General features: G+C 50.7%; 2 protein-coding genes across 8 annotated transcripts in view; both read left to right on the top strand.

Moving 5' to 3' along the window:
• The window catches only part of LOC101733063 (kalirin), a 113,510-nt gene extending 113,381 nt beyond the window's left edge, over positions 1–129 (top strand). Inside the window, exon 14 of the mRNA XM_031893886.1 lies at positions 7–129. Coding sequence (XP_031749746.1) covers positions 7–129 — 123 coding nt within the window. The remainder of the gene's footprint in view (positions 1–6) is intronic.
• A 9,654-nt stretch (positions 130–9,783) lies between these two features.
• kalrn (kalirin RhoGEF kinase) overlaps positions 9,784–19,882 on the top strand; it is a 72,250-nt gene continuing 62,151 nt past the window's right edge. For 3 of the 7 annotated variants that reach the window (XM_031892640.1, XM_031892639.1, XM_031892635.1), the window contains exons 1-15: positions 9,785–9,903; positions 10,435–10,653; positions 10,924–11,073; positions 11,920–12,034; positions 13,085–13,200; positions 13,835–13,957; positions 14,837–15,019; positions 15,216–15,334; positions 15,431–15,497; positions 16,296–16,405; positions 16,492–16,561; positions 17,383–17,472; positions 17,555–17,647; positions 17,818–17,929; positions 19,185–19,375. In XM_031892640.1, coding sequence (XP_031748500.1) covers positions 9,802–9,903; positions 10,435–10,653; positions 10,924–11,073; positions 11,920–12,034; positions 13,085–13,200; positions 13,835–13,957; positions 14,837–15,019; positions 15,216–15,334; positions 15,431–15,497; positions 16,296–16,405; positions 16,492–16,561; positions 17,383–17,472; positions 17,555–17,647; positions 17,818–17,929; positions 19,185–19,375 — 1,860 coding nt within the window. In that variant the 5' untranslated portion in view covers positions 9,785–9,801. Of the gene's footprint in view, positions 9,904–10,434; positions 10,654–10,923; positions 11,074–11,919; positions 12,035–13,084; positions 13,201–13,834; positions 13,958–14,836; positions 15,020–15,215; positions 15,335–15,430; positions 15,498–16,295; positions 16,406–16,491; positions 16,562–17,382; positions 17,473–17,554; positions 17,648–17,817; positions 17,930–19,184; positions 19,376–19,882 lie in introns of all 7 variants that reach the window. The other 4 variants (XM_031892636.1, XM_031892637.1, XM_031892642.1 and 1 more) reach the window with 2 other exon arrangements.

Below are 19,882 nucleotides of genomic sequence, written 5' to 3'. Positions count from 1 at the left end.
CCTTAGCGTTCTCCTCTCCGTGTGTCTCCTCTCCTTGGTCTCCTCTCCGTGTGTCTCCTCTCCGCGTGTCTCCTCTCCATGTGTCTCCTCTCCTCTGCGTCTTGCCTCCGTGTGTTCTCCCTCCGGTAGCTAGTGTCTCCATCTCCTTGGCTCCTCTCCATGTGTCTCCTTCTCCATGTGTTCCTCCTCTCCTTGGTCTCCCTCCTTGGTCTCCTTCCTTGGTCTCCTCTCCTTGGTCTACCTCTCCTTGTCTCCTTCCTTGGTTCCTCTCCTGGTCCCTCTCCTTGTCTCCTCTCCGATGTGTCTCCTCTGTGTGTCTCCTCTCTATGGTCTCCTCTCATGTTGTCTCCTCTCCTGGCTCCTCTCCTGGTCTCCTCTCCGTGTGTCTCTCTCCTGGTCTCACTCTCCGTGTTGTCTCCTCTCCGGTCTCCTTCTCCATGTGTCTCCTCTCACTTTGGTCTTCCTCTCCGTTGTGTCTCCTCTCCTGTGTGTCTCCTCTCCTGGTCTTCCTCTCCATTGTGTCTCCTCTCGATGTGTCTCCTCTCCGTGTGTCTCCTTCTCCGTGTGTCTCCTTCTCCATGTGTCTCCCTCCATGGTCTTCCTCTCTTGGTCTCCCTCTCGTCGTTGTCCCTTCTCCGTGTGTCTCTCTCCTTGGTCTCACTCTCCAGTGTCTCCTCTCCTGGTCTCCTCTCCTGATCTTCCTCTCCGTGTGTCTCCTCTCCGTGGTCCCTTCCTTGCGTCTCCTCTAACCATGTGTCTCCTCTCCTTGGTCTCCTCTCCTTGGTCTCCTCTCCGTGTGTCTCCTCTCCTGGCTCTTCTCCGTGTGTCTCCTCTCCGCGTGTCTCTCGCTCTCCGTTCTCCTTCCTGTCTCCTCTCCATGTTGTCTCCTCTCCGTTGTCTACTTCTCCTTTGCCTCTCCTCTCCTTGGTCTCCTCTCCGTGGCCTCTCCTTGGTCTCCTTCTCCGTGTGTCTCCTCTCCGCGTGCTCCTCCTTGTGTCCCTCTCCTTGGTCTCCTCTCCGTGTGTCTCCTCTCCGTGTGTCTCCTTCCTTGGGTCTCCTCTCATGTGTCTTCCTCTCCTGGTCTCCTCTCCAATTGTGTTCCTCTCCATGTGTCTCCTCTCCATGGTGTCTCCTTCTCCGTTGTTCTCCTCTCCTTGGCTCTCCTCTCCGTGTGTTCTCTCTCCGTGTGTCTCCTCTCCTTGGTCTCCTTCTCCGTATGTCTCCTTCCTTTTGGTCTCCTCTCACGTGGTCGTCTCCTCTCCGTGGATGTCTCCCTCTCCGCAGTGATCTCCTCTCCATGAGCAGCCGACATCTACACGCTTATACGGTACCGCGATACCGCCTAGCTAACCTACATCCATAAGCTTATTTTCTCGACCGAAGAGATCTCGTACCGTCTCAAATGTGTCTTCTTATTCGTCATCGCTCGCTGACGCATACATCTCATGATGTGTCGTCTCTCCGATGCTATATGCATATATCATGGTTTCTCATCCTCGCGTCCCACGAGTGTCGCGCCCGGTAATCCCCCACGGCTATGATCTACTCTAGTGTTCACTTCACCCCATTGTACTCTTGTGTGGGAACGGTAATGTATTTCCCATATCTACAGCTCTACGAGCTCTATCTCCATCTATCAAATAACTAAAATGTCTCGCAGCCAGAGTGTCGGATGAACAGCGGATGGCACCATCGCGGGGGTGGTCGATGCTATCGTTTTGCTGCTGTGCGCCAAATGCTCTCATAGCTTCCGCTCGTCTAAGTAACCTTACTGCATAATGTGACACCGCCCAAGCTTGCCTCAGTATAGACAGATAAAAGTCTACCCGCTCGGCACAGCAACCTAAGAAGATCGATAGCGGCATAGACAGTTGTGCACACAGCATGCCAAGAGAAGAACGTGCAAGCGTTGACCTTAGAAGATGCTCCCAACCTTATGCCCCCAGGAATCGAAGAACGCTGGCACATACGTATGTAAGAGAAGGACCATCTCTGAAGAAGGCCTGGCGACTATCAGCCTGCAGGTGACGTTGCTGGACGTTTCTCCACTGGAACACGCGAAGAACCATTACGCGTTGAGAGACAATTGAAGCGGGCTGGAGCAAGAACACGAGACAGGATACAAAAAGGGGACGTGGCAACATGATACATGGCGCTAACGTCCTTGCCCAGCTCAAGCAAGATAAGCGCTCTGGAACACCACGACCAATGTGTCTTCCAGCACGCAACTACAGATTGAGGTCAAATGGCAGTAGTCCTAAAGTAGAAGGAATATGAGGCGAGGGAGATAACGCATTCACTGCGCCGGGATTCATAGCAACAGCCTGGACGGCGACAGCGGATTCTTGCCCGCCTCACCACCATTCAATAGTCCTCATCGTTTGACCAAAAGATCCCACATTGCAATGCGGGCCTGATCTGTGTGATGGGACAAGCTTTTGCAGTTTTGATACACCCCCTCCTTCAGGCCAATCAGACTCACCCAGTTAATGTGTGCTAACAGCCAAACCACGTGAGTGAAGACTTGGAATTCTCGGAAATACGCAGGAGGACAGAACAGAGAGTATGCCGTTGCTCGACGCTCATGGATGACCTACACGGCCCCGAGAGCCCTCGACCACCCTCAAGCGAGGCATGAACACCGTGGAGCGAAGTCTACGCGCTCTCGGAGTGAGAACCCACTCCACGAATGGGCTCGAAATCGAACGTCTAACGGGCCTTCGGAAGTCGAGTTATATAACAAATGGTCCAGGTGAGTCTACCACATTAAAACCTGTCCTTGTATCTCGTGCGCATTCCCAAGGGGTCCAGGAGGCGACTTGCTACGGGCCTGCAGAATCCAACGTGATGATACAGTGAGTCTCTCAGCGACCACATGAAGGGGTTCTGCTTTTAAAACACACATATGGAGAATGCCACTTGTGGAATCCCTCAGCGCTACCGGCAGGCAGACAAAGCGTGGTGCGTGACCCAATCAGCGTATAGTAGAGCAAAGAGCTAAAAGGCGTTGAGTCATGAGTCTGAATACCTCCACACGGTCGTGGAAGCTCGCAACTCTCACAACTCACGCAGCACCCTGCAATTAAGCCCCAATCAGAGAGACTTAACTAGAGAGAACAGGACAGCCGACAAAGCAGCTTGAGGCGCAATAGGGCAAATCCTCCTGTGATCCCTACCAGTCAGAATGCAATAGTCGCCTCGCTTGAGCCACTAATAATGAATCGCACAGGCCGGCACATATCCTCAAGGGCTGCCCCTGAGTAATGCCGGGGAGAGCCACAAAGCCACCGCGTATCACCCATGAGAGAATTAGCCAGCGACAGAATGCCCTCTGGATCCCTAGACCGATGGAGAGGCAGGGGTGGGTTCAATACTGCGCGCCTGTGACCTCCAATGAGAGTGCCGAGCCGGCCACCATCCGTACTAGGATCCTACACACCATCCTCTGGAGTCAAAATCGCTCATGATTCACCTACTAATCCGCGCGGCTCTCTCGCACTCCTCAACTGCCTGGCCCGAGCGCAAACTATCTGCTGGATCCGCTAGTAAAATGCACGAGGAGGTAGCAGAATCACTGCTCTGTACCTTTAACAATTAGTCCAGTGCGGAAGAGATAACATCGGCGGCTCAATCCCTAACACTTACCCAGCCGTGCACAAATCGCTGCCATGATCACGCTAAAGTGCCTACGCAAAAGGCCTCGTCTGGCAGGCTAAGGATACGCTAAAAAATTGCCAGCGGCACAACATGCCGTCTCGAACACTGAAAATAAGAAACTCAAGAAGGAGACACATCTCATACTACGGATCCCTAAGATCACAGAAGGCAAAGTCGCGGCACTGACCCGCTAAAAGCTAGCCAGTGGCCAATGCTGCTCACTTGCAAACAACGGGATGGACACCAAGTGAGTTCCAATAATCACGAGTGCGAGCACGACGCACTATACTGACAGAGAGGATAGCCAGGGCGACTACCACCGCAACCCGCGCACACCGAGGGTAAGGCACGAGGCAAAATGAACCCAAGCCTTTTAATGAGTGAGTAATTATCATGTACAGTGAAGCGAATAGTGGATAGGTATAAAATTAGTGATCAGAGTGTTAAATGGACATATATTCAAGAGGACTTGTACAACCGTTCGCACTGGCTCGCTCTAAGTGCAAAACTGCGATAACTATACCTCAGAGGGTGGAATAATCGCCTTCAGGTCGAACTCTCACGACAAGAGCCCCGCACTGCGCCGTGCCCGCAAAATTCGAGAACTCACCGATGTGCCTGACTAGTCTATCCCTGGTCTTGTCCGTAAGGAGATGCGCGCTAGGCCAGTGGCGGTAAGGAGAGGTTGGAAGGAGAAGACAAGGGGTCATTGTATCCAAACGGGAACTGAGCCAGGGAGGACCCGCCCAATCTTATCACGCAGCCAGGCAACACTCATGCATCGTTCGGCCCATCTGGATATCCGGAACCTCACAGCGCGAGGCAGGTAGGGCCGTTATTACTCACACGGCGTACGAGACGATAGAGGCACTCAGGAGTGATCCTCGTGTCTGGAATAGTCACGGAGCAAAGGTGGAGGTGAGGTTGTGATTCCGCTGCAGGCGCCACCCGCGGAGGGTTAGGTGCCGCGCCAAGCTGGAAGGATCCACGTACAGTCTAAAGATTTTGTGTCCGAAGCTGCCGCCACGTCGGCTAATTAACAAACATGTACTCAATTTTTACACACGTTACTATATGGGATTTCAAATGAGATTGATTCTACCCATGGGGATCCACTAACATCCATGATGACGAAACCTTCGATTCTCAAGGCAAAATGCGACTGAGAACAGTAACGCCATGTAAGCTAACAATACCATAGCATGGCAGACCACAACGCTACCGAACTTGGAGATATTATATTTATACATATCAGGTAACATGGGTCACGGAGCGTGAGCTCTTGTAGTATTGGCGTCTACAATATAGGCTTCAAGAGGGAGAATAAGATAGCCTAACTGGACCCATCGAAACATCGACCTAGTGAGGAAGAGGGGGAAGATAATAGTACGCTCTGTGGAGAAGGGAACCTGAAGGGAAAGATGCTCGCGAGAATACAGATAAGATAGCCCAGCCGATATCACGGTAGGAGAAGAAGTGGATCGCGAGAGCATGGCCTATAGTAGCAGTGGGGGCGATAATAGCCTCATGGAAAGGGAACTGGGGGCTTGGATAGCAGTATAGTAGGGAGAAGATGGTATGCCTGTATAGCTAGCTAGGTGGGGTGATTTAGATGCCTTCTGGGAAGGATCTGGGCTGTGCGGATAGGTCAGGTATAGTAGGAGATGATTGGCTGCCTTATAGTAGACAGTGGGGGGATAATAGCCTCTGGGAAGGACTGGGGCTGTTGGGGATAGCAGGTCCCCCCCCCTTATAGTTATGGAGAGATGGTGCCTTGATAGTTAGGCAGGGGGGGATAAGTAGCTCTGGGAATGGACTGGGGCTGTGGGGATAGCAGGTATAGTAGGAGCGATGGTGCACAATATAGTAAGGCAGTGGGGGGATAATAGCCTCTGGGAAGGACTGAGTGCTGTGGGAAGCAGTGATAGTAGGGAGAGTGGCGCCCGTATAGTAGCAGTTGGCAGGGATAAATAGCCTCTGGGAAGGACTGGGGCTGTGGATAGCAAGTTTATAGTAGGAGACGAGATGGTGCCTATAGTACGCAGTAGGAGAATTATAGCCTCTGGGACGGGACTGGAGGCTGTGGATAGCAGCTAAGTAGGGAGAGATGGTGCCTATAGTAGCAGTGGGGGATAATAGCCTCTGGGAAGGGGTCTGGGGCTTGTGGATAGCAGGTATAGTAGGGAGAGATTGGTGCCTATGAGTAGCAGTGGGGCATAATAGCTCTGGGAAGGGACTGGGGCTGTGGGATAGCATGGTATAGTAGGGAGAGATGGTGCCTATAGTAGCAGTGCAGGGGGGATAATAGCCTCTGGGAAGGGACTGGGGCTTGGGATAGCAGGTCTTAAGTAGGAGAGATGGTGCCTATAGTAGCAGTGGCGGGGATTAATAGCCTCTGGAAGGGGACTAGGAGGAATAGTGGCGAATAAGCAGGCTTATTAGTAGGGTGGAGAGAATGTGCCATATTAGTAGCAGATGGGAGAAATAGCCTCTGGGAGGACTGGGCTGTGGATAAGCAGGCTATAGTAGGGAAGAGGTTGCCTAGAGTAGCAGTGGGCGGGATAATAGCCTCTGGGAAGGGACGGGGCTGTGGGATAGCAGGTTATAGTTAGGGAGAGATGGTGCCTATTAGTAACAGTGGGGGATAATCAGCCTCTGGGAGGGACTGGAGTGTGGGATAGCAGGTATAGTAGGGGAAATGGTGCCTATAGCTAGCAAGTGGGGGGATAATGCCATCTGGGAAGGGGACTGGGGCTGTGGGGATAGCAGGTTATAGTTAGGGAGAGAATGGTGGCCTATAGTAGCAGTGGGGGGATAATAGCCTCTGGGAAGAGAGACTGTGGACATGATGGAGAATAAGACAGGAATAAATAAAGATAGGAAAGAAGAAGACTGGTTGCCGGTATAGTAGCAGATAAATACGCTCTGGAAGGGATGGGGTGTTGGGCATAGCAGGTAGTAGGAGAGATGCGTTGCGCGTATAGTAGCGAGTGGGGGGATGAATAGGCCTCTGGAGGGAGCTGGGGCTTTGGTGGATAGCAGGTTATTAGTAGGAGAGGACGTGCTGTATAGTAGCCAGTGGTAATAGCTCTGGGAAGGGGACTGGGCTGTGGGATAGCAGGTTTATAGTATGGAGATGATTGGTGCCTATATGTAGGATTTGGTGATAGATAATGCCTCGGCCACGTACCCCCCTGATGGACGGGACTGGGTGCTGTGGGATTAGCAGGTATTAGTAGCGGAGAGATGGTGCCTATAGTAGGCAGTGGGGGATAATAGCCTCTGGGAAAAAGGACTGGGGCATGTGGATATGCAGGTTATAGTAGGGAGAGAGTGGTGGCCGTATATTAGCGAAGGAGGTGGGGATAATAGCCTGGCTGGGGAAGGGACCTGGGCTGTGGAGATAGCAGCCCCCCTATTAGGTAGGGAGAGATGGTCCCTGCCTATAGTAGCAGTGGGGGAGAATAATAGCCTCTGGAAGGCCTGGGGCTGTGGATAGCAGTATAGAGGAGAGATGGTGCCTGATAGTTAGCAGTGGGGGGATAATTAGCCTCTGGAAGGGACTGGGGCTGTTGTAGATAGCAGGCTATCAGTAGGGAAGATGGTGCCTATCAGTAGCAGTGGGGGATAATAGCCTCTGGGAAGGGACTGGGGGCTGTGGGATTAGCAGGGTTTATCGTTAGGGAGAGATTGGTGCCATAGTAGCAGTGGCAGGGATAATAGCCTCTGGGAAGAGGACTGGGCTGTGGGACAGCAGGTATAGTAGGGAGAGATGGTGCCATAGTAGCAGTGGGGGATATAGCCTCTGGGAAGGACTGGGGCTGGGGATAGCGGTATAGAGGGAGAGATGGTGCCTATAGTAGCAGTGGGGGATAATAGCCTCTGCGAAGGGACTGGGGCTGTGGATAGCAGGTATAGTAGGGAGAGATGGTTTGCCTAAGTGGCAGTGGGGGATTAATAGCCTCTGGGAGGGTACTGGGGCTGTGGATAGCAGGTATAGTAGGGGAGGAGATGGTGGCCCTATGTAGCAGTTGGGGGATAATAGCCTTGGGAAGGGAACTGGGGCTGTCGGGGATTAGCCAGGTATAGTAGGGAGAGATTGTGTGCCTATAGTAGGCAGTGGGGGATTAATAGCCTCTGGGAAGAGGAACTGGGGCTGTGGGATAGCGGATTTATAGTAGGGAGAGATGGGTGCCCTAATAGTAGCAGCTGGGGGATAATAGCCTCTGGGAAGGACGGGGCTGTGGATAGCAGTATTAGTAGGGGGAGATGGTGCCTATAGTAGCAGTGGGGGATAATAGCCTCCTGGGAAGGGACTGGGGCTGGGGTAGCAGGTTATAGATAGGGAGAGATTGGTGCCATATAGTAGCAGTGGGGGATTAATAGGCCTCTGGGAAGGGACTGGGGAATGTGGGGATAGCAGGACTATCTAGTAGGGCAGGGAGATGGTGCCTAGAGTAGCAGTGGGGGGATAATAGCCTCTGGGAAGGGACTGGGGCTGTGAGATAGCAGGTATAGTAGGGAGAGATGGTGCCCTTATAGTAGCAGGGGGGGGATAATAGCCTCTGGGAAGGGACTTGGGGTGTGGAGATAGCAGGTATAGTAGGAGAGATGGGCCTATAGTAGCAAGTGGGGGGAAATAGCCTCTGGTGAAGGGGACTTGGGGCTGTTGGGATAGCAGGTATAGTATGGAGAGTTTGGATGCCTATAGTAGCAGTGGGGGGATAATAGCCTCTGGGAAGGGACGGGGCCTGTGGGATAGCAGGTATAAGTAGGGAGAGATGGTGCATATAGTAGCAGTGGGGGAGATAATAGCCTCTGGGAAGGGACTGGGGCTGTGGTGATAGCAGGTATAGTAGGGAGAGATTGGTTGGCCTATAGTAAGCAGTGTGGAGGATAATAGCCTCTGGGGAAGGATGGGGCTTGTGGATAAGCAGGTATAGTAGGGAGAGATGGTGCCTATAGTAGCAGTGGGGATTAATTAGCCTCTGGGAAGGGACTGGGGCTGTGGATAGCAGGTATTAAGTTAGTGGAGAGATGGTGCCTATAGTAGGCAGTGGGGGGATAATAGCCTCTGGAAGGACTGGGGCTTGTGGGATAGCAGGTATAGTAGGAGAGAGATGGTGCCATAGTAGCAGTGGGGTAGTAGCCTCTGGGAAGGACTGGGGCTGTGGGATAGCAGGTTAGTAGGGAGACGATGGTGCTCTATAGTAGCAGTGGGGGATAATAGCCTCTGGGAAGGGACTGGGGCGTGGGATAGCAGGGTATAGTAGGGAGAGATGGTGCCTATAGTAGCAGCTGGGGGGATAATAGCCTCTGGGGAAGGCTGGGGACTGTGGGAAACAGGAATTATGTAGGGAGAGATGGTGCTATCAGTAGCAAGTTGGTGGGGATTAATAGCCTCTGGGAAGGGACTGAGGGCTGTGGGATAGCAGGTATAGTAGGGAGAGATTGGTGCTATAGTTAGCAGTGGAGAAGTTAGCCTCTGGAAGGGACTGGGTGTTGTGGATCAGATAGTAGGGAGAGATGGTGCCTATAGTAGCAGTTGGGGAGATAATAGCCTTCTGGGAATGGACTGGGGCTGTGGATAGCAACGGTATAGTAGGGAGAGATGGTGCCTATAGTAGCAATATAGCTCTCTGGGAAGGTGGACTGGGGGCTTGTGGATAGCAGGATAGTTAGGAGAGATGGTGCCTATAGTACAGTGGGGGATAATAGCCTCTGGAAGGGACTGAGGCTGTGGGATAGCAGGTATAGTAGGGAGAGATTGTGCCTTATATAGCAGTGGGGGGATAATAGCCTCTGGGAGGGACTGGGGCTGTTGGGATAGGCAGGTATAGTAGGGAAGAGATGTTGCCTATAGTAGCAGTTGGGGGATAATAGCCTCTGGAAGGGACTTAGGGGCTGTGGGCGATAGCAGGATATAGTAGGGAGAGTATGTTGCCTATATGAGCAGTTGGGGTGAATAGCCTTGGAAGGACTGGGGCTTGGGATAGCAGTATAGTAGGGAGAGACGGTGCCTATAGTAGCAAGGGATAATAGCCTCTGGGAAAGGGACTGGGGCTGTGGGATAGCAGGTATAGTAACCTATAGTAAGTTCTGAATACCCACTGTTACCCCATATAGGTGCTGGGCTGGATCCGAATGGGCGAGTCGATGCTGAATGCCAGTCTGGTTAATGCCAGTTCACTGTCGGAAGCTGAGCAGTTGCAGCGAGAACACGAGCAGTTTCAGATGGCTATTGAGGTAAGTGCACTCATTTCCCATTACTTTAGCCCTTTGACACCTTGAAATTGGATAAGAGCTTCCGCTATTGGAAAGTGAATGCAGCCCCTTATTTACCCTGGTCTGGAGTTGTACTTTTTTGTACTTCCTGCTCCTGGGCTGCTCTCTTTCCCATGGTCAGGCAGGAACCTCCCCCTGGGTAAGTGAATCCAATCTCCCCCCAGTACTTACCCAGGTACAGAGCTCTGATTCTCTGTACTTCCTGCTCCTGGGCTGCTCTCTTTCCCATTGTCAGACAGAGAGGTGGGGCGTGATCCATAGAGGGAAGCCTGACCATTGGGAGGAGAGCAGCCCAGCAGCAGTAATTAGAGATTAAGGCCTCTCAATTGATTATAATAATCATATCAGCAGTAACATGATTGCCTGTAGCTGTAGGTAATTGGGGTCTATGGTGATGGGTCACATTATTGTACTTACATCTCCAGCCCAGGTAGGTCGGCCTCTGGTTCTGCTTGTTTTCTCGTGGTTCTGACGTTGTTTTCTCTCTCACAGTCCCTTTTCCACGCCAGCTCTCTGCAGAAGACTCACCAAAGTGCCCTGCAGGTCCAGCAGAAAGCAGAGGCGCTTCTACAGGCCGGGCACTACGACGCCGACGCCATCCGGGAATGCGCCGAGAAGGTGGCGATGCACTGGCAGCAACTCATGCTCAAGATGGAGGACAGACTCAAGCTAGTGAATGCCTCTGTGGCCTTCTATAAAACCTCCGAGCAGGTCAGTACTTTGTATTTGTCTATTGGCGGGTCAGGGGCATGGTATATAGGTTTTATATAAGGCAGGCAGTAACCCTTCCAACACTTTCCCCTGTCTCTGCCCCTATATATTAGGTACCTACCTAGTGCTACCAACCCCTATTTCTGTAGGGAAATGAGAGCAGGGCAGGCAGTAACCCTTCCAACACTTTCCCCTGTCTCTGCCCCTATATATTAGGTTATTGGGTATTGGGGGGCAGCAGCACATTATAACCCCCCACATTTGCCCTAGGTGTGCAGCGTTCTGGAGAGCCTGGAGCAGGAGTACCGCAGGGATGAGGACTGGTGTCGGGGCCACGATAAGCTGGGACCCTCCACTGAGTCGGACCACGTGATGCCGCTGATCAGTAAACACCTGGAGCAGAAGGAGGCTTTCCTTAAGGTCAGTCACTAGTATTAAAGGGGAAATTGTCTCTCTGTCACTAAATGACGAGATAACTCTAAGTATGTGAAAGCACGGCCTAATCTTAGTAACTTTTCAATTGGTCTTCATTTTTTTATTTTTCATAGTTTTTGAGTTATTCTTTGGACCATTTCCAAATGGGGGTCACTGACCCCGGCAGCCAAACCATATTGCTCTGTGAGGCTCCAGTTTTATTGTTAACATTATTTTATATTACTCTATAATCTAATAATCAAATGCCTGTTCCTTTTACAAACCGCTGCCTGGTTACTAGGTTCATTTGAGCCCTAGCAACCACAGAGCTGCTTAAATTCCAACCAGGAGAGCTGCTTAACAGAAAACTAAATTATTCAAAATTCACAAATAATAAAAAAAGAAGACCAATTGCAAGTTTTCTCGGAATAGCCTTCTGTACATCATACTAATGGTTAATTTAAAGGGGAACAAGCCCTGACTTACCCCTGGGTAAGTGAATCCAGTTTTCTGCCAGTATATACTCTGCTGTAGAAGCACTTTGTATGCTTGGGCTGCTCTCTTTCCTTTGGCCAAGTCAAAAAAGCTAAGTGGAGTTTTGCCATTGAATGGGTCAGTGTGGAGCAATTGGATTGAGTAAGAACTCCCTGCTGGTACTGCCCATATAGATAAACGCAACGACAAAATCCCCAACTGCCATTGCCCCTCCCTCCTGACGATAGGTAGGAGAGCAGCCCACAAGCAGCCAATCACAGTTCTGTACCTGGGGAGATTATGGGATAAAAACCCCTATATCGTTACACTAACACGTTTGCCCGACGGGTTTGTTTGCCCTTTTTTCCCTGTATCCAGGCTTGTACGTTAGCGCGGAGGAACGCGGAAGTCTTTCTGAAGTACATTCACCGTAACAACGTGAGCATGCCCGGCGTGGCCCCCCACACGCGCGTCCCCGAGCAGCAAGTTAAAGGTACGGTGGCTGGGAGGGGATTTGCCCAGTGAAGCAATTCTGCTTCTGTCGGTGCTGGGAGTTGTAGTTCAGTGGGTAGTGGATCTGACACCTCCGCCCATGGGAGGGTTGGCCGCAGTGGCACGGTTAAAGGGGTTGTTCATCTTTTAATTAACTATTAGTATTATGTAGGGAATGCTATTTTGAGAGTTTGCAATTGGTCTTTATTTTTTATTTGCAGTTTTTGAATTGTTCAAAGCCTATCTAGTTTGGAATTTCAGCAGCTAGGGTCCAAGTTAAAGGGGTGGGTTCACCTTTCAGTTACAGAATGGCCAATTCTAAGCAACTTTTCAATTGGTCTTCATTATTTATTTGTTATAGTTTTTAAATTATTTCCCTTCTTCTGACTCTTTGCAGCTTTCAAATGGGGGTCACTGACCCCGGCAGCCAAACCCTACTGCTCTGTGAGGCTCCAGTTTTATTGTTATTGTTACTTTTTATTCCTTATCTTTCTATTCAGCCCCTCCTCTATTCATATTCCTGTCTCTCTTTCACACCACTCCCTGGTTGCTAAGGTAATTGGAGCTCTAGCAACAGGATAACTGACCCCGGCAGCCAAACCCTATTGCTCTGTGAGGCTCCAGTTTTATTGTTATTGTTACTTTTTATTCCTTATCTTTCTATTCAGCCCCTCCCCTATTCCTATATCAGCCTCTCATACAAACCCCTCCCTGGTTACTAAGGTAACTTGGACCCTAGCAACCAAATAGCTGCTTAAACTCTAAACTGGGGAGCTGCTGAACTGAAAATGAAATAACTAAAAACTGCAAATAATAAAAAATGAAGACCAATTGCAAATTGTCTCAGAATGTCACTCTCTACATCATACTAAGGTGCCACGTAAATGCCAGTTGGGCAGCACTTACCCGCATATTATCTGTCATTCAAACAAAAACAAATGATCAAATCCAAACCTGGGGGGGGGCATATATACCTTGTGCCGTGGCACCCCCATACCCCCATTTTGCTTTGCGCCTGTCCCGTTGGATCACCATTGTGCTTTACCCGCAGCCATACTGAGCGAGCTCCTGCAAAGGGAGAACCGGGTGCTGCACTTTTGGACCCTGAAGAAGCGGCGGTTGGACCAGTGCCAGCAGTACATTGTGTTTGAGAGGAGCGCCAAGCAGGTATGGGGCGAGGTGCCAGCTGTGGGCACTGCCACGGGGAATCCTTACTGTGCACAAATAGGGCATCAATCACTTTCATCATATTCTCCTTTAGCTATAAAAGCATTAGATTGCAAGCTGTGTGGTTGGCACATATGCCACCCTGTGCCTACCTGATTTCTCGCCCCTTGCACCTAGTAATAGTCTGCCATCGCATTAGCATGATATTGCCCACCCACGGTGGTGACTTCACCCAGCGAGCAATCCTTTCCCCCGATGTGCCCACCTTGGGTGGGTGATACCATAGGAACAGCTGGAGGCATCGGTCGGGTAGGCCTATCGGAGGGCCCCATAGGTGCCAAGTCGGATTTATGGACCCGAATTGGCCACCTTTAATCCAATTGGGCTCCAAGCTATGGGCCCCTGTAGCGCTGGTAGCATGAAACAGGCCTGATGCTGCAGACTGCACTGGTTTTCATCCAGTCATGTGATGTGCAGCCGGACCAATCACTATTCACCCCATAGCAATATCTGCCCAACTAATTGAAAACCGACTGTCAGCTCTCTCCATGCCACTGCCACTTTCTGTTACATTCTCTATGCCCATTGGCTCAACGACCCCCCCCATGACAACTCTTCCTATTGGTTCCCACAGGCTCTGGACTGGATTCAGGAAGCCGGGGAGCATTATCTCTCCACTCGCATCTCCCCTGGGGAATGTATTGAGGAGACTCAGGAGCTGCTGAAGGAATACGAGGAATTCCGGATACCTGCCAAGGTACGGGGGGCCGGGGGGGACATTGGGGGGTCACCTGGAATACTGAGGGGAATAATCCAATCAGATACCAATTAGGGGTTTATATGTGTTTATGTAACATAGTTGCTTGTAAATCAGAATTGAGGATTTAAATTGGATAAAAGATACAGGAAACAAAGTACAGGTATGGGACCTGTTATCCAGAATGATTGGGACCTGGGGTTTTCCGGATAAGGGATCTTTCTGTAATTTGGATCTCCATACCTTAAGTCTACTAAAAAATCAATAAAAAATTAATTAAACCCAATAGGGCTGTTCTGCCCCCAATAAGGGGTAATTATATCTTAGTTGGGATCAAGTACAGGTACTGTTTTATTATTACAGAGAAAAGGGAATCATTTAACCATGAAATAAACCCAATAGGGCTGTTCTGCCCCAATAAGGGGTAATTATATCTTAGTTGGGATCAAGTACAGGTACTGTTTTATTATTACAGAGAAAAGGGAATCATTTAACCATTAAATAAACCCAATAGGGCTGTTCTGCCCCCAATAAGGGGTAATTATATCTTAGTTGGGATCAAGTACAGGTACTGTTTTATTATTACAGAGAAAGGAAGGAGGAAAATCATTTTTAAAAATTAGAATTATTTGATTATAATGGAGTCTGTGGGAGTTGGCCCTTTCCGTAATTCGGAACTTTATGGATACTGGGTTTCCGGATAAGGGATCCCATACCTGTATCAGTTTGTAACATTTCTCTTCCCATGGGCGAAGCTTTCATTGACATTAGGGCCACATCCCATATTTACCCCTTTAATAAAATACACAGTGCTGTTTAATAATATATATGTCTGTATCCCATCTAATTATCTTGTACTAACGAGCTCCGTGCCCGCAGCAAACGAAGGAGAAGGTGCGGCTGCTGATCCAGCTGGCAGACAGCTTTGTGGAGAAGGGCCACGTTCACGCCACCGAGCTGAAGAAATGGGTCACTACTGTCAACAAACACTACCGGGAATTCGCTCTGCGTATGGGCAAATACCATTGCGGCCTGCAGCGAGCCCTGGGCATCTGCACTGAGGTACCCAATGGGTTGCTGGGAAAAATGTATGTTTTGGGGGGTGAAGTCGATGAAGCACAGGGTCCGGCCTGCACCCTTGGCGCTGACAGTAATGGGGGGGCCCGGACGGTGGGGTCTGCTGTAAGCTTAGCGCCCCCCATGGCCCCTTGGGGTTTTATTCACATGAGATTAATAAAATTCTTAATTTCTTTTTCAGGACACAAAGGACCTGGAGTTGGACATTGTCCCTGCGATTCTGACTGACCCGGAGGTGAAGCTGCGCGACGCCGGCCATGAACTCAACGAGGAGAAGAGAAAATCCGCCAGGAAAAAAGAGTATGTGGGACAATGGGGGGGCGATGGGGCGTCGACCAATAGGGAAAAGGGGGGAAATAATGGGTTAATTTGTGTTACAATCACTTCCAATTGCAGATTCATCATGGCGGAACTTCTACAGACAGAGAAAGCGTATGTGCGGGACTTGCACGAGTGTATGGAGGTAAGTGCCCCCATTCATGTATTATAAGGGATAATGTACCCCCTACTGTAAATGATAAGGATATTAGCAGTCACTGAGGGGTTCTGTGCCCCCCATATAAAGGCACAAGGCTGCAGGCTGAGTTATACAGGGAACTCTGAGTATCACTCATGTATTATAAGGGATAATGTACCCCCTACTGTAAATGATAAGGATATTAGCAGTCACTGAGGGGTTCTGTGCCCCCCATATAAAGGCACAAGGCTGCAGGCTGAGTTATACAGGGAATTCTGAGTATCACTCATGTATTATAAGGGATAATGTACCCCCTACTGTAAATGATAAGGATATTAGCAGTCACTGAGGGGTTCTGTGCCCCCCATATAAAGGCACAAGGCTGCAGGCTGAGTTATACAGGGAACTCTGAGTATCACTCATGTATTATAAGGGATAATGTACCCCCTACTGTAAATGATAAGGATATTAGCAGTCACTGAGGGGTTCTGTGCCCATATAAAGGCACAAGGCTGCAGGCTGAGTTATACAGGGAACTCTGAGTATCACTCATGTATTATAAGGGATAATGTACCCCCTACTGTAAATGATAAGGATATTAGCAGTCACTGAGGGGTTCTGTGCCCCCCATATAAAGGCACAAGGCTGCAGGCTGAGTTATACAGGGAACTCTGAGTATCACTCATGTATTATAAGGGATAATGTACCCCCTACTGTAAATGATAAGGATAAATGGGTTCAACCTTGCGGATGTCATGTTGACCCGATTGGCTCCTGATCATGTGACCTTTTCCCCTTTTTCAGACCTACCTGTGGGAAATGACCAGCGGAGTGGAGGAAATTCCGCCCGGAATAGTGAATAAGGAGCACATCATCTTTGGGAACATTCAGGAAATATACGACTTTCACAATAAGTAGGTTCTGGGTTCGTTAGGCTTAATCCCGCCCCCGCTGCTCGTTACTGATTCATTAACGTCTCATTATCCCGTGTCCCCCGTAGCATCTTCCTGAAAGAGCTGGAGAAGTACGAGCAGCTGCCGGAGGACGTGGGACATTGTTTTGTCACTTGGGTAAATGTCACTGTGATTCTGTGCGCTCTATGGGGATCAATATGGCAGCTCCCACCACCCCTCCCCGTTTGAATTCCTTTGGGGTAGTTCTCCTTTAAATTGACATGGAGCAAGACAATTTGCGATTGGTCTTCACTTTTTATTTCCAATGGTTTTTTGAATTATTTGCCTTTTTTTTCCAGCAGCTCTCCAGTTTGGAATTGCAGCATGTAACTGTTGCTAGGGCCCAAGTGACCCTAGCAACCAGGCTGTGGTTTGAACGAGAGACGAGGAGAGGGACTGAATAGAAAGATGAGTAATAAAAAGTACCAATAAGAAGAATTTTAGCCTCACAGAGCAATAGGGTTTGGCTGCCGGGGTCAGTGACCCCCATTTGAAAGCTGGAAAGAGTTGCTAGGGTCCAAGTCACCTTAGCAACCAGGGAGTGGTTTGGATGAGAGACTGGTATATGAATAGGGGAGGGGCTGAATAGAAAGATAAGGAATAAAAAGTAACAATAACAATAAAACTGGAGCCTCACAGAGCAATAGGGTTTGGCTGCCGGGGTCAGTGACCCCCATTTGAAAGCTGCAAAGAGACAGAAGAAGGAGGGAAATAATTCAAATTATGAAGACCAATAGAAAAGTTGCTAAGAATCAGCCTAAAAGTTCCCTTAGTGGTGTAGTTTACATAACTGATAAACCATAACAAATGAAGACCAATTGCAAATTGTCAATGTGTACATCCTACTAAAAGTGAATGTAAAGGTTTACTTCCCCTTTAATGTGACTTTCCCTTGTGGATCCCGTTATATAAGATTCCCGGGAATTCTCTCTCCCCAGGCCGACAAGTTCCACATGTACGTGACCTACTGTAAGAACAAACCCGACTCCAGTCAGCTGATCCTGGAGCACGCCGGCTCCTTCTTTGACGTAAGTTGGCGGCGGCGCCGGGGAGTGGGCCGGTTCCGCTTCAATTCTCCCATTGACCCGATTCCCTGTGTTTGTGCCGCAGGAGATCCAGCAGCGACACGGCCTGGCCAACTCCATCTCCTCCTACCTCATCAAACCCGTCCAGCGGATCACTAAGTACCAGCTGCTTCTCAAGGTCAGAACCCCCCGACCCGTTTGCTTTTAAAGGGTTAACTGCCCTTAATAACGGTTATATTTTAGTATGCGTCGGTGTAAGCCAATCAGATGCTTCCTTGGAAATTCTGCCTCCTGATCCGATTTATATGAATCCCAATAATAATGGGGGGGGGGTTGTGTCGCCCACAGGAGCTTCTGACCTGCTGTGAGGAAGGGAAAGGGGAGATAAAGGACGGGCTGGAGGTGATGCTGAGTGTGCCCAAGCGGGCCAATGATGCCATGCACGTCAGCATGCTGGAAGGTACAGTGACTCCTATTGGCTTATAATACTCTCAGAACCGAAGCCTTTTAAAGGGGAAGTTGTATACTTTTTGTTAAATTTATGGGTGGGATCTGAATAGGGGGGCACCGAACCCACTCTCGGCCGAATCCCCGAACCCACTCTCGGCCGAATCCCCGAACCCACTCTCGGCCGAACCCCGGACCACTCTCGCCGAACCCCGGCCACTCTCGGCCGAATCCCCAAACCCACTCTCGGCCGAACCCCCGAACCCACTCTCGGCCGAATCCCCGAACCCACTCTCGGCCGAATCCCCGAACCCACTCTCGGCCGAATCCCCGAACCCACTCTCGGCCGAATCCCCGAACCCACTCTCGGCCGAATCCCCGAACCCACTCTCGGCCGAACCCCCGAACCCACTCTCGGCCGAATCCCCGAACCCACTCTCGGCCGTACCCCCGAACCCACTCTCGGCCGAATCCCCGAACCCACTCTCGGCCGAATCCCCGAACCCACTCTCGGCCGAATCCCCGAACCCACTCTCGGCCGAATCCCCCGAACCCACTCTCGGCCGAATCCCCGGACCCACTCTCGGCCGAACCCGACCCACTCTCGCCGAACCCGAATCTCGGCCGAATCCCCGAACCCACTCTCGGCGAATCCCCGAACCACTCTCGCCGAATCCCGACCCACTCTCGGCCGAATCCCCGAACCCACTCTCGGCCGTACCCCGAACCCACTCTCGGCCGAATCCCCGAACCCACTCTCGGCCGAACCCCCGAACCCACTCTCGGCCGAATCCCCGAACCCACTCTCGGCCGTACCCCCGAACCCACTCTCGGCCGAATCCCCGAACCCACTCTCGGCCGAATCCCCGAACCCACTCTCGGCCGAATCCCCGAACCCACTCTCGGCCGTACCCCCGAACCCACTCTCGGCCGAACCCCAAACCGAATCTGAACCCTAATTAACATATGGTAATTAGGATCAGAAGGGGTTAAGAATCGCTGCGCACACTGATATTTTTTTCACCTGACTGTTTAACCCTTTCTGAATGCTAATAAGCATATGCTAATTTAAGCTAATTAGAATCTGCTTTCGGTTCGGCCGGGATTGTGGATTCGACGAAACCGAATCCTTAAAATAAACTCAGGATTCGGCCAAATCCCTAGTTCTGAATAATTGGGTTTCCTTTCCTGCAATGCTGCAAATGAGGAAGCCGCGGGGGCAGGATTGGGGTCTGGGAGGGCCGTAACCCCCCATGCTTTATCACTAGGATTTGACGAAAACCTGGACGTTCAAGGGGAACTTATCCTGCAAGATTCCTTCCAAGTCTGGGACCCCAAATCCCTCATCCGCAAGGGGCGCGACCGGCACCTCTTCCTCTTCGAAATCTCCCTCGTCTTCAGCAAAGAGATCAAAGACTCCACCGGCCACACCAAATACGTCTTTAAGAACAAACTGCTGGTGAGTGATCCATTGGGATCCCGGGGGGGCGGAGACGCAAGTGTGCCCCCTGCTGTACAGATAAGGCTCTGATACGCAAGTGCGCCCCCTGCTGTACAGATAAGGCTCTGATACGCAAGTGTGCCCCCTGCTGTACAGATAAGGAAAGTGCGCGGCTCTGATACGCAAGTGCGCCCCCTGCTGTACAGATAAGGAAAGTGCGCGGCTCTGATACGCAAGTGCGCCCCCTGCTGTACAGATATGACTCTGATACGCAAGTGCGCCCCCTGCTGTACAGATATGACTCTGATACGCAAGTGCGCCCCCTGCTGTACAGATAGACTCTGATACCAAGTGCGCCCCCTGCTGTACAGATAAGGCTCTGATACGCAAGTGCGCCCCCTGCTGTACAGATAGGAAGTGGCTCCTGATACGCAAGTGCGCCCCCTGCTGTACAGATATGACTCTGATACGCAAGTGCGCCCCCTGCTGTACAGATATGACTCTGATACGCAAGTGCGCCCCCTG

This window comes from Xenopus tropicalis, chromosome 9, assembly GCF_000004195.4.
Source record: "Xenopus tropicalis strain Nigerian chromosome 9, UCB_Xtro_10.0, whole genome shotgun sequence".
Taxonomy (NCBI): Eukaryota; Metazoa; Chordata; class Amphibia; order Anura; family Pipidae; genus Xenopus; species Xenopus tropicalis.
The sequence above is the reverse complement of the archived record's forward strand: the minus strand, read 5'-3'. Positions and strand labels throughout refer to the sequence as shown.